At 40.5% G+C, this 16,036-nt stretch overlaps 1 protein-coding gene across 12 annotated transcripts in view; it reads right to left on the bottom strand.

The window, feature by feature from the left end:
- myo9aa (myosin IXAa) overlaps positions 1-16,036 on the bottom strand; it is a 170,324-nt gene that overhangs the window by 73,445 nt on the left and 80,843 nt on the right. For 11 of the 12 annotated variants that reach the window (XM_070554892.1, XM_070554894.1, XM_070554895.1 and 8 more), the window contains exons 6-11: positions 13,350-13,403; positions 10,461-10,558; positions 10,138-10,264; positions 7,942-8,031; positions 4,057-4,173; positions 3,742-3,876 (exon numbers count right to left, since the gene is read on the bottom strand). In XM_070554892.1, coding sequence (XP_070410993.1) covers positions 3,742-3,876; positions 4,057-4,173; positions 7,942-8,031; positions 10,138-10,264; positions 10,461-10,558; positions 13,350-13,403 — 621 coding nt within the window. The remainder of the gene's footprint in view (positions 1-3,741; positions 3,877-4,056; positions 4,174-7,941; positions 8,032-10,137; positions 10,265-10,460; positions 10,559-13,349; positions 13,404-16,036) is intronic. The other variant, XM_070554897.1, reaches the window with a different exon arrangement.

Raw genomic sequence — 16,036 nt, 5'->3', positions numbered from 1 at the left:
GTTTTTTATTCAAGTAAAAACATTTTTACTACAGTAAAATATTGAGTTCGGTACCATTTTTAACTGTAAAAACAACAATAAAAATACGTTCTTACCATAAAAAAAAATTGTGTCAGTAATTTTTTTACGATACCATTCTGTCAACCCCAGCTGCCGCTGTTTTACCATAAAATCTATATTTTATTTACAGTGCAAACTCATATGTATATGAATTAATTACCGACATCTAACTAAAATGCACCAAAAACTCAGCTGGTGATCAATGTTCAGTATGACTGGCTTAACCTGTGGTCAGCCAATCTGAAATAAAGAAAATCTGTTTGTTTTTTGTCCATGAATGCATCTTTTCCCAGAAGCAAATCTTAGAAAAATGATTTCCTGGTCCATGAACTCACCAATGCAAGGTGCTACTTCCAGATCTTCAATACAAATAATACGTTTTTTATTACACTGAACAAAAGTATAAACATTTGTTTTTGGTCCCATTTTCTTAAGCTGAATTCAAAGTCCAGAAACATTTTCTATACTCACAAAAGACTCAGCACTCTCAAAGGTTGTTCACAAATCTGTCTGAATCTGTGTTAGTGAGCATTCTCCTTTGCCAAGATAATCCATCTCACCTCACAGTTGTGGCATATCAAGGTGCTGATTTGACGGCGTGAATTTTACACAGGTGTGTAAATCAGAATGAATCCACATTAAATAAATGGGTCTGACAGCTGGATCATTATGGTGAGTCTGATGTGGAAGTAATCAGGGAGCAGTGCCAGCGCGGGGAGACAGAGACTACGTTTTGTGTTTACAGTTAGTTACAAATCTTTAGTCAAATCAAATGTGTGTTATTTGTGTGAGAAGTTTCAAATCAATCAGAAATTTAATACAGGAAGTTTTGCTACAACAACAAATAGGCAAAAGGAAAATGTTAAGCTGAGTGAAACTATCCTTTCTTCAACAGAAAACATATTTTACCATCACGGAAACATTTTTAAAGAATCTCTGCTGACGGGAGAAATGAGGCAGGACTTTGGCTCAAATCTGACCAAAACGGCTGAACAGCCAACCTAAAACATGATTATGTTGTATTACATTAGATATAATGCTAATGTTCTCAAATTTCCTCCACAATGTGATTACTGGCAGAAAGGCCAATTGGAAAGGAGGATGAAATGGAGACGAAATCCCTCTTAAAATGACCATCAACGTGCCCTTAAGCAAACCACTCAGATTCTCTGGGCTGCACCATGGTGACTCAATGGCTGACAGATGGATGGAAATATTTGGTAACCGTAGACAAGGGTGTGTAGCTGGCTTTGTTGGAAATATGGAGCAAACCAGGTTTAGACAATTCAACCCAGTGGAGATCCATTTTTTCCCCCATTCTTTTAAATATTTTATCTGCATTGATTTTTAGTATTTTGTGCAGCTATAGCTACATGTTGGAGCACAACTTTTAGCAGAACAAGCTTTAAAAATACCAGAAATGTAAATGTCAATATCTATATTATGTTTTGATTAATTAAAAAAGTAAACCACAGAAAACTAGCATCACAGACCTGTTCAGACAGTAAACACTAATGCCATTTAAGTAACAACAAAAACATTAAACTGTTTTTGCAGACTTCCATCTGTGCGTATAAGGCTGAAGATGAAACAGATATTAAAATGTACAAAGTGGTAAAGCAAATACTAAAAAATACTGGGTCCCAGTTATGCTAAAAATCAAATGCACCTACAGTCATGACTGCAATGCTCTGGCCACAGAGGGGGGTGAGGATCTGAGTGACATTTCATTCACCCTGTAAAAGGTCATTTTAACACATATGGCTGAAGAAAAACATTTTAAAATGAGAAAAAGATGCATAGTATGCCCTTTAAGTGTTATAAAATGGCCTGTATATGATATAGCACCTTAAGAGTCCTGGAACCCCCCAAGGCACTTCACAACACAATCAGTCATTCACATACACATTCACACACTTGTGGGGATGAGCTACAATGTAGCCACAGCTGCCCAGGGGCGCACTGACAGAGGCGAGGCTGCTGAGCACTGGCACCACCGGTCCCTCTGACCGCCACCAGTAAGCAAGGCGGGTTAACTGTCTTGCCCAAGGACACAACGACAGCGACAAACTTAGCGGGGTTCGAACCTGCAACATTCCGATAACAGGGCGAGCAATTAACTCCTGTGTCACCGTCGCCCCTTCTTGTATTAAGAAGTTTAATCACAGACTCTCTTTGCCCTTAACTCATTCACTTCCAGACATTTCCTGATCAGAAAAGCCCTTCGCTGCCAGCATGTTTCAGTGTTTTCACTGTTTTTTGAAGAGTCACAAAACGTTACACTCTATGATAATGTCAATGCCAAAATAGAGCTGGGATGTTTGTTCAATCTCCCCAAAAAACTAATTTCCACTGCATTAGTGAACAAGGCTTTAAAAGGTCAAAAAAGCCCATCAAGCACCAGGACCATTTCTCACTGTTTGGCCTCAGAACCCAAACTGAACTAAATGGATGAAAAAAGGAATGGTAACTAAGCACCCTCCCAGAGGAACTCCCAACAATCCAACAAATGTTTGGTGATGATCAATGACTTTTCCAGCATGATGCTCTGTGACATTAAGTGAAGGCTAAAACCAAGCAGCTCAGGGAACAAAACACTGACTTAGTGGGTTCATTTCCAACTCCAATTAACTACCAAGACTTTAATCCCATTGAGAACTTGTGGTCAGTCCTAAAGATGCAGGTGGGCAAACAAAAACTCTGAGCATTAATTAAGTAAGAACAAGCTGCCATCAGTCAGAATTCAGACTATTTGATCAACAACACCCGGGTGAAGGGCTGCAAGCATAGACTCTTTGTAAAAAAAATAAATAAAATGTGTACTTGCTAACAATTACACTCACATCCGTGAAAAGCATGTATGTGTATTTCAATTTCCCATAGAAACATATTATAAAAAGATCCAAAGGTACGGAAGCAGCAAGCTTTAGGTAAACCAATACTTGTGTCATTCTTCAAACTGTTGGCTATGGCTCCATATCTTGATTACAACTGTCCCTAAAGGCAGCTTGCTGTCACAGTAGTTCGGCTCAATGCAGGCTAAAGTTTCCACAGGAAGTCAATGGAAATCATCTCTGTAATTACCTGGTGCCGTGAGGAACCACACGCTTCCCCAATCACACTGTGTGACTTGCTATATGTACAAGCAAACTAGCATTGCAACTTCTGTTGGCATATCTGCAATTTAAATCAAAGCAGTCTTTTGTAGAGGGAAAATGGCTTTGTGCATACAGGAGTGACTGAGGGGGCTTAATGTCAAGTTGTCATTCGCTAACTGCTTGAAGGTTTTAAAGCTGCTCCAGAGACCCAAACATGCTGCAGCAAGCCACTGATTCATTCAATCTGAAGGTAAACACCAGGTTAAACTTGCAGGTAAATCTTACAGATCAGGGCTTTAAAGCCTTTAGAAGGTAATCAGCCCACTTAAGAGAGGATACATCAACAGCTGGGCGGTCACAGGGCAGAAACAACTGATTTATCCTGTTCACTACAAAAAGCACTATTACACAATGAGATGTTTGAGTCACATCTATTGTGTGGTATGATGAACATGGTGGATTTTGAAGACATTACAAGCATAATGTTGGCAGTGTGTTGAAATAAAGGTTGAGTAATAAAGCATCAGAGCAGATCAAGCAATTCCCGTTAATTTCAGCATTAAGAAAAAACGTCTCCGCTTACTTGTTCAAGCTTGAAGATGTGCTGGTTGAAGTAGTGCTGAAGACGCTCGTTGGCAAAGTTGATACAGAACTGCTCAAAGCTGTTGCTCTCATAGTCCTCGAACCCAAAAATGTCAAGCACTCCGATGGACAAAATCTAAGGAAAACATGCTAAACTGCTGATTAGGGCTAATTCACACTGAAGAATCTTAGATGTAGGAAAATGTTCTCTTTCAAGTTGACAACTTTAAAAAAGTCACACAAATAATCAACAACAACTTGAACAACAGTAGCCGTAAATGTTTGTATTAATGGTGGATGTGTTGTACAGTTTTACCTTGGTGGTTTCTTCTAGGTCCTTGATGTTTAGCAGAGCGTGGTTGATCCTGAAGACAATCCAGTCAAACAGGGCTCCGTACAGGGACTTGGCCATGGAGTCCCTCACCGTACCAGCCTGAAAGGAGGACAAGATGTCAGACTCAGTTAAAGGGAAACTAGGCTATTTTTGGCTAGCTTTTAGCACTCCCTGGTGCCTGTTTGTAGAACCAAAAGCAAAACCTACCTCATTGCTGTGCATTCATCTTTTTAACACCTTAATCTAACAGCTGAAATGTTTCCCCAGTCTTCCTGAGTGTCTACAGAAGTGATTCATCACTAAATTAAACAAATCAGCTGTGTTCATGATCTAAAACATGCAGAAAGTGTGCCGGAACCAGATTGCAGCGCCAGGTATGTCAGCTTAATTTTTTCCAAGTCTCAACAGAGCAGCCCAACAGTCTGAAGTTGTAAGTGCGGTATTCTGGCCACAGGTGGCCTTTCATGAACCCTGTAAAGGATCGTTTTAGCAAATACTGGCTCAAGAAAATGATTACAAAATATGAACACATTGCAAAGTATCCCTTTAACTAATTTCCCTCTGGGATTAATAAAATATTTTTGAATTTGAATTTGAATAGAGTTTAAGACATTTTGGTTTGGAGAGGTCCAACTCAAGGATTTTTTTTTTTACTGATTCAGATTCAATACCGGCAGATATCTTCAATGATCCATATTGGTATTTGAACAAAATCAATCGGCACATCCTGGCCACGAGCATTCTGACCATATAGCATAATAACAAGAAGCGATGATAATTTAAGGTGGATTAGCTCTGCTCTGTCATATCACAGGTAAATGTAAACAAACTGATTAAGGAAGAGAAAGTTGCTGCGTCAAATTTTATAGTGTTCACTTTCATGTTGGCAAAAATCTAGCATTTTTAGAGAATCTGCAGCCTAAAAATAAGAAGCCTTAGCAGAGAAATAAACCAACACACACATAGTTGGATAACTTTTCTTTGGATTTCTCTGCTTATTTATTTGTTTATTTACCCAAATTTAGATTAGAAAAGCAACAATCAGGAAACACTTTCATGGATGTTATCTCTGAAGTTTACTGTCCCATACATCTGTAATAGACACAGAGAATGACCCTGGATACTAGTGACATGCGAGTTAAACAAATCGTTCAATACTAGAGAATCACTTTACTGACTCACCAATCACGATTCACAACCCCAACTGACTCATTAACTGACTCTTGCATGTTACAGTTACCAAACTTATTTCATTAGTAGAAATATATCTGGCTCACCATTAAAGTTGCTGCAGGAAACAACAGCGAGCTTGTTAAAAGCATTTTCTTACCTGGAAGCTCATTAGCTCACAGTAGCATCGCTTTGCTAACAGCACGTTTGAGTCAGTCACCCTTAATCGTAGCATGAACGAATCGCAGTCGCCGGCCTCACTCAGAGGTCGAACGACTCACTCACCCCCTCCCTCGCGGATTTGGTTTTAGCTAATAGGAGTCACTGCCAAACCTTGTAACAGAACCCTTTTCACACATGTTAACTAAAAAAAAACTATAGATAAAGAAGTGAGAATATGGAAAATAAGTTATTTATGCCAGTTAAACCGGGAACTCCTGACTAAAACATTAAGTTTTTAAACTTTGACCCAACAACAAACCATAACAAAGCCTCGTCAGTATAGTCAGTAGCCCAAATACTCATATTATTAGAGAATGTAAAAATCAGACTGCCAGCAGAGAAAGACAATCTGAAAAGCTCTGACACTGGACATTAGACACAGAGGGTAGCTGCATATGCATCAGATCAGGAAGTCTTTGAGACACTGATATTGTCCCAAACCAGCAGACTCATCAGAGACACGCAAAGGTTTGTTCAGACTGTTGGAAAAAAGAAAAACAAGATAATACTGATTATCAGCATAGAAAAGAATCCGCTTAGAGCTAGAATGACACATCTTTCAGCCCTTAGTCTGAGGAAGGCCTTTGTTTATCCATGAAATAAAAAGAATGCAATTCCTTTCTTTGCTGGAAATTGTTGACCTTCCTGCAGCACAAGAGAGCCTGAAACAAAAACGACAGAAAAGCTATCGAAGGTTAAAACTCCTCTCTCTAAATAATTAACCGGGCTATTTTTGGCATACTCACACCAAATACGTCTTCACTCCGTCAGCACAGATAATATATCAAACTCCCAAGCAGAGAGGGCTTTAAAGAAGTAAAAGCTTCTCATTATTAGAAGGGAAGTTTATTTAAAACATAATATAGATATGGCCTCGTCTCACTTTGTAGGTCTTTGAATGCACCACTTGATGTAACAGGCGATGAAACCGTTGGAGGAACATTTACATGGAGACCACCCAGTGTGCTACCAAAACAATCAGTGCTTCTTCACATAAAATGACCCCTAAATATGCAGCAGGTCCTCAGAATATACTGTATAATAACCAAGAAATGCTGTATGAAACACAAACATTTTAACCATAATTTCTGTATACACGCTAGATTGATTGACTGAAGATTTAGTCATTGTGACGGATTACCAGATAAAATCTGCGCAGATAAGGCTTTATTGTGGCCGATATTTGTCCCCTTGTCTGCAGACTATGACGTGTTTGTTTTCAGAGCGGGGGGGGGGGGGGGGGGGGGGGGCTTGAAATGCCTTCTTTTCTCTCTAAACATATCAGAGGATGTTGAGAATGTGCATGCATGTATCTGTTGAAAGGCTGCAGATGGAGGGAGTTACAAGTGGAGCGGGAGGAGAGCCGGAGATGGTGCACGCTGTCCCATAAACACGACCAGGTCAAACTCAAGAGACACGACTACAGTTCAGATCCTTTTGTTGCATAAAACATTCTCATTAGCTCTGGTTAACAAAAATGAAGGTTTGGTATGCTTTATCTTCAGGCAGTGTGAGAAGACTCAGCAATATGAAATCTGAACAACCATCAAACATGATCCTACGGGGTCGACGCCACCATCAGAGTCAAATTCAAACTCGTTTAATAACATGCTCAGCTCAAGCATCTGACTGGAGTGATGAATGACACGCCAACAGTGTCAAAATGGTGTTTTTACTTCATAGTCTCATGAAGTAGGCCAGCTCAGTGTCCTAGTGGTAGAGTGTCCGCCCTGAGACTGGGAGATCAGGGTTCAATTCCTGGTCGGGTCATACCAAAGACTTTGGAAAAAACGGGACCCAATGCCTCCCTGCTTGACACTCAGCATTAAGGGGTTGGATTGGGGGGTTAAACCACCAAATGGTTCCCGAGCGCGGCTGTGTCTGCAGCTCACCGCTCCCCCAGGGGATGGGTCAAATGCGGAGAACAAATTTTGCACACACATCAGTGTGTGTGACAACTAATGGGACTTTAACTTTTTAACTTTATTTCAGATGTTTTCCTTTCAAGCACCAAAACATGGTTTTGGAGTTTCATTATAAATTTACGAGAAATGACAGGAACCACAACTACGTATGCAAATATGTTACATTAATTATACTATAGATTACATTTGGGTGCTAATATGAAACGATGTTCAATAAACGACATGAATTTCCTTTTTAGTAAAAACTAGAAAAGGTTTAAGCGCATCATACTTTTCAGGTTGTAGTGTTCTAGTCATCCTCCTCAAAGTAGAAGAATAGACTTCTGAAATCATCAGGTTAATAGATTCCAGGCTTCTGTATAAAGTTTGAGGGACAACCACGACAGCCATGTGAAGGTCTACAAAACACTGTTGCTACCCAATTTTCCTCAAAAAGTCCCAAGAACATTGTGGTCAGCAGCTAGCCAATCACAGCCCTTCAGCTTTGAATTGGTGACTTCCGTAAAGGTTGTGAGGTGTTTCGAAAAGTGAAGAGCAGCTGCAGTCTCACCTCAGCCAGCTTGTAGGGAACGATCAGCTTCTCTCCCACCGTCACGGTCTTCCGCGTTGTCAGCGCTTCAAACAGCATCTCCTCCTTAACCTGGTGATGACGGTGAAGCAGACGTTTACAGACCCAGTTCACTTGTTTCTTCAATACATCTGCAATGGTCTCTAGTATAAACGAATGCCTTGTGAGTCGATCTTATGGGGGTGGGGGGGGGGGGGGGGGGCTCCGGCGCCAGAGAAGAGGTGAGCAAAACAGCTGGATTTGGAGTTCTATTTCCTTATATTCGCACATCTCGCCTTTGATTGGATAACCGCAATGCTACTCTTCCACTGACTTTTTCTAACAGATGCTAATGCAGGAGATAGGGCTAGAAAAACATTTTCACGTTCAGTCTGCAAGTTTACCGTTTTTTTATAATAACGTACTCTATAAAATACAGTGGGGCCAAAAAAGTATTTAGTCAGCCACCGATTGTGCAAGTTCTCCCACTTAAAATGATGACAGAGGTCAGTAATTTACATCATAGGTACACTTCAACTGTGAGAGACAGAATGTGAAAAAAAATCCATGAACTCCCAAGGCAGGATTTTTAAAGAATTTATTTGTAAATCAGGGTGGAAAATAAGTATTTGGTCAATATCAAAAATTCAACTCAATACTTTGTAACATAACCTTTGTTGGCAATAACAGAGGTCAAACGATTACTATAGGTCTTTACCAGGTTTGCACACACAGTAACTGGTATTTTGGTCCATTCCTCCATGCAGATCTTCTCGAGAGCAGAGATGTTTTGGGGCTGTCGCCGAGCAACACGGACTTTCAACTCCCTCCACAGATTTTCTATGGGGTTGAGGTCTGGAGACTGGCTAGGCCACTCCAGGACTTTCAAATGCTTCTTACGGAGCCACTCCTTTGTTGCCCGGGCGGTGTGTTTGGGATCATTGTCGTGTTGGAAGACCCAGCCACGTTTCATCTTCAAAGCTCTCACTGATGGAAGGAGGTTTTCGCTCAGAATCTCACGATACATGGCCCCATTTATTCTGTCCTTAACACGGATCAGTCGTCCTGTCCCCTTAGCAGAAAAACAGCCCCAAAGCATGATGTTCCCACCCCCATGCTTCACAGTAGGTACGGTGTTCTTGGGATGCAACTCAGTATTCTTCTTCCTCCAAATACGACGAGTTGAGTTTATACCAAAAAGTTCTACTTTGGTATCATCTGACCACATGACATTCTCCCAATCCTCTGCTGTATCATCCATGTGCTCTCTGGCAAACTTCAGACGGGCCTGGACATGCACTGGCTTCAGCAGCGGAACACATCTGGCACTGCAGGATTTGATTCCCTGCCGTTGTAGTGTGTTACTGATGGTGACCTTTGTTACTGTGGTCCCAGCTCTCTGCAGGTCATTCACCAGGTCCCCCCGTGTGGTTCTGGGATTCTTGCTCACCGTTCTCATGATCATTTTGACCCCACGGTATGAGATCTTGCGTGGAGCCCCAGATCGAGGGAGATTATCAGTGGTCTTGTATGTCTTCCATTTTCTGATAATTGCTCCCACAGTTGATTTTTTCACACCAAGCTGCTTGCCTATTGTAGATTCACTCTTCCCAGTCTGGTGCAGGTCTACAATTCTTTTCCTGGTGTCCTTCGAAAGCTCTTTGGTGTTGGCCATAGTGGAGTTTGGAGTCTGACTGTTTGAGGCTGTGGACAGGTGCCTTTTATACAGATAATGAGTTCAAACAGGTGCCATTAATACAGGTAACGAGTGGAGGACAGAAAAGCTTCTTAAAGAAGACGTTACAGGTCTGTGAGAGCCAGAGACTTTCCTTGTTTGAAGTGACCAAATACTTATTTTCCACCCTGATTTACAAATAAATTCTTTAAAAATCCTGCCATGTGAATTCATCTTTTTTTTCACATTCTGTCTCTCACAGTTGAAGTGTACCTATGATGTAAATTACTGACCTCTGTCATCATTTTAAGTGGGAGAACTTGCACAATCAGGGGCTGACTAAATACTTTTTTGCCCCACTGTAACTCCTTTAATGGATTCTTAAATAATTTAATGATGAATCAATTATTTTGTTTCCTATTAGTCACATAGTTGTTTAGTTTACCTTGTAGCCGAAACAAAAACACCAAAGTTGTCTGAAAGAGTCGAAATAAATGGTCTGAATGACATCATGTTTGTCATACCTCCAGCAGCTCTGAGACCACAGGCAGCACCTCTGGGTTACAGATGTCTATTGAATCATCCCTGTAGGTTTTCCTCTTGTAGCGAATGTTCCCCAGGTGAAGAATGGCAGACAACAGAGAAAAGATCCTGTTCAAGATTTTAAAGTATAAACACCTGGTTAACAAAAGGGATTTAAGACTTTATCAGACCAGATTTTAGTCAATGAGTACATTTGACAATGGCATTACAGAGCATTAAGGAATATTTATGTGGTGGATGTTCTGCTGTGGGTGACCCAGATGACTATCTCATCACATGAAAATTGCAGCTTTCGGTCACTTACTGTTTGCATGTCGCAGGAAGAAATCCCACCATCTCCATGGCCAGCTGAAGCCTCTCAAAGTCATGCTTTAGGTCTTCTCCTTCAACAGTGAAACAGTCCTGCAGAAAACACAACCCGAGTGTTGTCAATCTTACACCCGGACAGCGACTGTTGTTACACAGCGGCCTGGAAACCAGAGGGGCTAACGACAAGTTGCAGTGAGGTCTAGTCTTCTCTAAAACCTGTTGACATACACTGTGCCCTAATGTTTACAGAATGTCTAGCAAAGATGCCTAAAATAGTCGTTTAGTTTACCTTGTAGCCGAAACAAAAACACCAAAGTTGTCTGAAGGAGACGAAATAAATGACTCGGACTAAAAAAGGCTATAGTTAAGAATGTGGGGGTGAAACATGCAGCCTGATGTGCAGAATGACCACTGGACAGCAGCAAAGATTGCCTGGATTCTCCTTTATAAAAACTCCACAGGAAGTCAGCGCGCTGGGGACATTTCAGCTTTGCTTAGGTACTTTATAAATGTAGCTAATTTAAGCATTAAATAAAACATGAATAACACTTGATTCAAGAATTCACCTCCTATAAGTGGGTTTCTTATTAAAAAAACTACTTGATATTACCTTTTGCTGATAGTTCTTTGAAAAAGTTTGGCTAAATGGAGATTCATTATGCCCAATTTGACATGGATTCTATAGTCCAGGTAGAGTTGAGACCAAAGTGAATCAATAAGGTCATGAAATACATTTCTAAAGTCAAACATTTCAGTTTACTTTGCATTAATAGTATTATTAATATTATTATAAACAGCAACACTTCAGATTTCATCATTTACCAACCAAAGCAAAGTTGTTTCAAGATGGCCGAGATCCTCTTTTGTCTCCGGTTCAGAATAGCTGTTAGCTCATCTGTCCAGTCAGAACGAATCTCCGTTTCTCCAAACTGAGATGGTTTAGAGGAGTGGATGACTCATTTAATCAATACATTTGCAGTGATCTCTAGAATGAATGCCTTGCAGGCAGTACTCAGGGCACATAAAAGCCCACAAAACCCTGTTTCAGCAGGGCCAAGTCTGCAACATCACAGCTGAGCTTCAGGTGGTGGGTTTTGGAGTCTTATTTCCTGATATTTGGACATCTCGCCTCGGATTGGATAACAGCAACACAACATTGTGGATGTTTCATCTCCACACATAACACAACCCTGAAGTTGCTAATGCTAACAGCTAGCTTAAACTAGTCTAGACGTCCACTGCTGATAGCATTAGCAACAGCCTTCCCCATCATGAGTCAAGATTGGCGAGTCCAAGAACGCCAATTCACAGTGTGACGTAGATCTGAGGGGATTTTCTGAACCTAGAAAATTACCATCTATTTTCTATAAGATGCTTATGCAGGAGATAGGTGTAGGAGACTATTTTCATGTTCAGCCTGCATGAAAAACTCAGAGAGACTGATTGTAAATCAGAAATAATCATTAAAAAATGTTTTTTCAGTGAACCACACCTTAAAGAGCCATCCACAACAAGCTAAGATACTCACAGCTCACAACACAGAAACCCACTTCATAAGATCCCAATCATCCCTTTAACACTTAAAGCATAAAAAGCACATTTAAAAAACACTATTCACAGAATTTCCAACATAAAACTACTCTGTTACCAAAAACTCCACACACATCGTAAGCATCTGGATGAATCTGGATTTGGGTGTTTGCAACAGGGATATATAAGCTTTACTGAGACTGGAACAGGATGCTTTGATGTAACCACAAAGATCCCATTTTAACCACAAAGGGAGGGAAAAACTCCTCATGTTAGACATCACACTGATTTCTCTTTACCGTCTCAAGTGCCTGCTTAAACTCAGACGGACTTACAGCTCTTACACTGTACATGAGTATATGTTTACTGTTGCTAATGTAATGTCTTAAGGGTGTGAGGTACCCAGATTTGGCAACTGTATTGAAATCAAACCAGTTTAAAGATATTAAAACACACGTTTTGTCTTCAATTAACTTGTTAAGAAAAGGATCTAAATTATATGGGGGGGGGGGGGGGGGGGGGTTGTTTATAACTCACTCTTTTGAAAGTTTTTCTTTAAAACAAAACAAAAAATGAAACCCAAGTGTGTGTTCAGGGGTCTGTAACACGTAGCTCTTTGTAGCTACAACTGAATAACAGGGACAATAATAATATCCATTTTCATTACCAAAAACCAAATATCAGTTTTGAGAAGGGAAAAGTCTATTTTATGTAGGTCATACTAAGTAATTCAAAGATGATCTATCTTTGAAGCTTCAAGCAGCTTGGAAGCTCTGGGTAATTTGTATTTGTAGAAAAAAATGCATGAACGTTTCTTGCAAAGGTTGCAGACCCATGATTAACATGTTAACAAAAGAGGCTTAAAACACTACAAATCACAGATATTTTTCAATCCTTGACAACTTTCAATCCAGCATTTCTGCAGCAGGAAATGTGTGTCTAACTTTTAAAAACAAAAAATGTATGTTGGTGCATTTGTTTTTATTTAAATAATGTGTTTTTAGGGTGTGTTTTTTTATTGTTTTAATTGCAGATCAAAACTGGAAATGCTGCACTGGTCAATGATGAAAAGAACAGAACACAAGCAGCTCCCGTGAGCAGGACAATGACTAATACCAGTATGACAAGGGAGAGCAAAAACAAAGAGCTAAAATAAACCACCAGTCAAACCAAACCAGGAAATGTCCAAAAAGCAACAACATGAGCACAGGAAAGGGAAGGAAGAGACTGTACAACTGTGCAAAAAAAAAAAAAAAAAAAAAAAACAAACAGTGTGGCTTTGTCTGAAAGTGATCAGGTGACCTTAAAGCTACTTTTCTCCTAGATGTGCAGAAAAATGTGCACGCATACTGACCGGTTCGCTCTCACAGTAACTGTCCCAGTGCAGTTGTCTTGGTGTCTTTGTCATCTGGAAATGTTAGGGCAGAGGTCACAGGCGGCGATCAGCAGGGTTAGACAGCAGCATTCAAATCAAAACACATTTAACATTGTTATGGGCAGACAGCATTGTTACAGCTGGAGCCAAACGTCAAGATCCAAGTTAGAAATTAAAGAAATACTCATGACAGAGATGTTTGCTCACAAAAAGTATTCTAACACAGAAACAACTGTTTCCCTAAAGTTTAAAAATGAGAACAGGGAAGAAAATGCAGAAATGCAACATACAGAGGGTACAGAAAGTATTCAGACCCCCATCAATTTTCCACTCTTATATTGCAGCCATTTGCTAAAATCAAGTAAATTAATTTTTCCTCAATAATGTACACACTGCACCCCATATTGACAGAAAAACACACTTTTTTAATGTATGCAGAGTTATTACATAAGAAAAACTGAAATATCACATGGTCCTAAGTATTCAGACCCTTTGCTCGGTCTTTAGTAGAAGCACCCGTTTGAGCTAATACAGCCATGAGTCTTCTTAGTAACAATGCAACAAGTTTCTTACACCTAGATTTGGGGATCCTCTGCCATTCCTCCTTGCTCATCCTCTCCAGTGCTGTCAGGCTGGATGTTGAACGTTGGTGGACAGCCATTTTTAGGTCTCTCCAGAGATGCTCTACTGGGTTTAAGTCAGGGCTCTGGCTGGACCATTCAAGAGTCAGAGTTGCAGTGAAGCCACTCTGTTATTTTAGCTGTGTGCTTAGGGTCATTGTCATGTTGGAAAGTAAACATTCGGCCCAGTCTGAGGTCCTGAGCACTCTGGAGAAGGCTCTTGTCCAGGATATCCCTGTTCTTGACCGCATTCATCCTTTCCTTGATTGCAACCAGTCGCCCTGTCTCTGCAGCTAAAAAACACCCACACAGCATGATGCTGCCACCACCGTGCTTCACTGTGGGGACTGTATTGGATAAATGATGAGCAGTGTGTTGTTTTCTCCACACATACCACTTAGAATTAAGGCCAAAAAGTTCCATCTTGGTCTCATCAGACCAGAGAACCTTATTTCTCACCATCTCAGAGTCCTTCAGGTGTCTTTTAGCAAACGTCATGCAAGCTTTCATGCATCTTGCACTGAGGAGAGGCTTCCAATAGGCTGCTCTGCCAGAAAGCCCTGACTGGTGGAGGACTACAGTGATTGTTGACTTTCTACAACTTTCTCCCATCTCCTGACTGCATCTCTGGAGCTCTGCCACAGTGAAAATTGGGTTCTTCTTTACCTCTCTCACCAAGGCTCTTCTTCCCCTGTAGCTCAGTTTGGCTAGACAACCTGCTTTAGGAAGAGTTCTGGTCATCCCAAATATCTTCCATTTAAGCATTTTGGAGGCACAAAGCGTGAAAAATTGATGGGGGTCTGAGTACTTCCCGTACCCGCTTTATATTCTTATTGATCAACCAAGAAAAACTATTAGCCACAGTAACGTTTGGGTAAATTATCAGAAAAAATATCAATTCCTCAAGAATGTCACTTTCAGGAAAAGGGTTAAATTTTTTAGTAAGTCTTTTTAAATCAGCTGAATGCAACAGATGTAATGGGAGCAACAAAAGCAACATTCCAGGTTAATAATATTGTTCTAAAAATTAGTGAAGGTTCAATTTGTTAAAGTCTACTGTGAAACTATCACAAAAAAATCTAATGTCTCAATCAGGAAACTGGAGCAACCCAGAAGTTATTTCTTGTACTCTTAAGAAGTACATAACAAACGAGATTAGAAAATATGGTTTTTGCCACATTGACTTGCATTCATTTTTGGTCCTTTCAGGGACCCATGGTCCAGAAACTGATGGACGTGACTTAAGGTCTCTATAACAGGAAGCAACAACACTTCCTCTAATGCTGGAGGTATTACTGTAATATGTGTAGTAAGTGTTCCCTGCCAGAAAACACCCAAGTGCTAAAACCAGATATAACAATGTATTTATCTACTTATCAACTTACTGTGTTTGACTCGTCTTTGTCAACTAGAATCTTCTGGTGCTGATCAGTCACTGGCAACAGCCATGACACTGATTTTATTGCTTAGGAAAATGGACTGTAGTTACCTAATTTGATCACAGATGTCATTCTCACAAATTCCACCTTTAAGCATGAACACAACTGCAAGTCTTTCATTTGTAATCGAGTTGCCATGAGTGAAAGGGTGAGGCTGTGAAATCAGCACCATGAGCATGCACTTAGAGTTTACACGTGCACAAGAGTGGCTGGGAAGAATGGAAGGAATTCCCGGCTCTCCTCTGTAGGTGGAAGGATTCTGGAGGAGTAGACGGGTCTTCGGTCATCATGGCGTGACTGTGAAAGCCCAGAGGCAACGACGCAGCACGTTTTATACAACATACACATTCCATACACCCTGTAGCGTTCAATGTGGTTTTGTCTCATTGCTCATGTTAAACCTGTTTTTTCTGTGCTCATAAGGACAAATGTACTCTTTCCCCTTTACACTGCTTGTGTGCATGTCAGTGCATAGTTGTAAAACAGAAAGCGTACACACACACACACACACACACACACACACGGTTGCCACAAATACCTTCATGATGAAAAAAGTGTCTCTGAACCAGTTGAAAGAATTATAATAGAACAGATCTGTTGTGTTTAT

Source organism: Nothobranchius furzeri, chromosome 9 (assembly GCF_043380555.1).
Source record: "Nothobranchius furzeri strain GRZ-AD chromosome 9, NfurGRZ-RIMD1, whole genome shotgun sequence".
Taxonomy (NCBI): Eukaryota; Metazoa; Chordata; class Actinopteri; order Cyprinodontiformes; family Nothobranchiidae; genus Nothobranchius; species Nothobranchius furzeri.
Note: the sequence above shows the minus strand (reverse complement) of the source record. Positions and strands in the feature narration are given on the sequence as shown.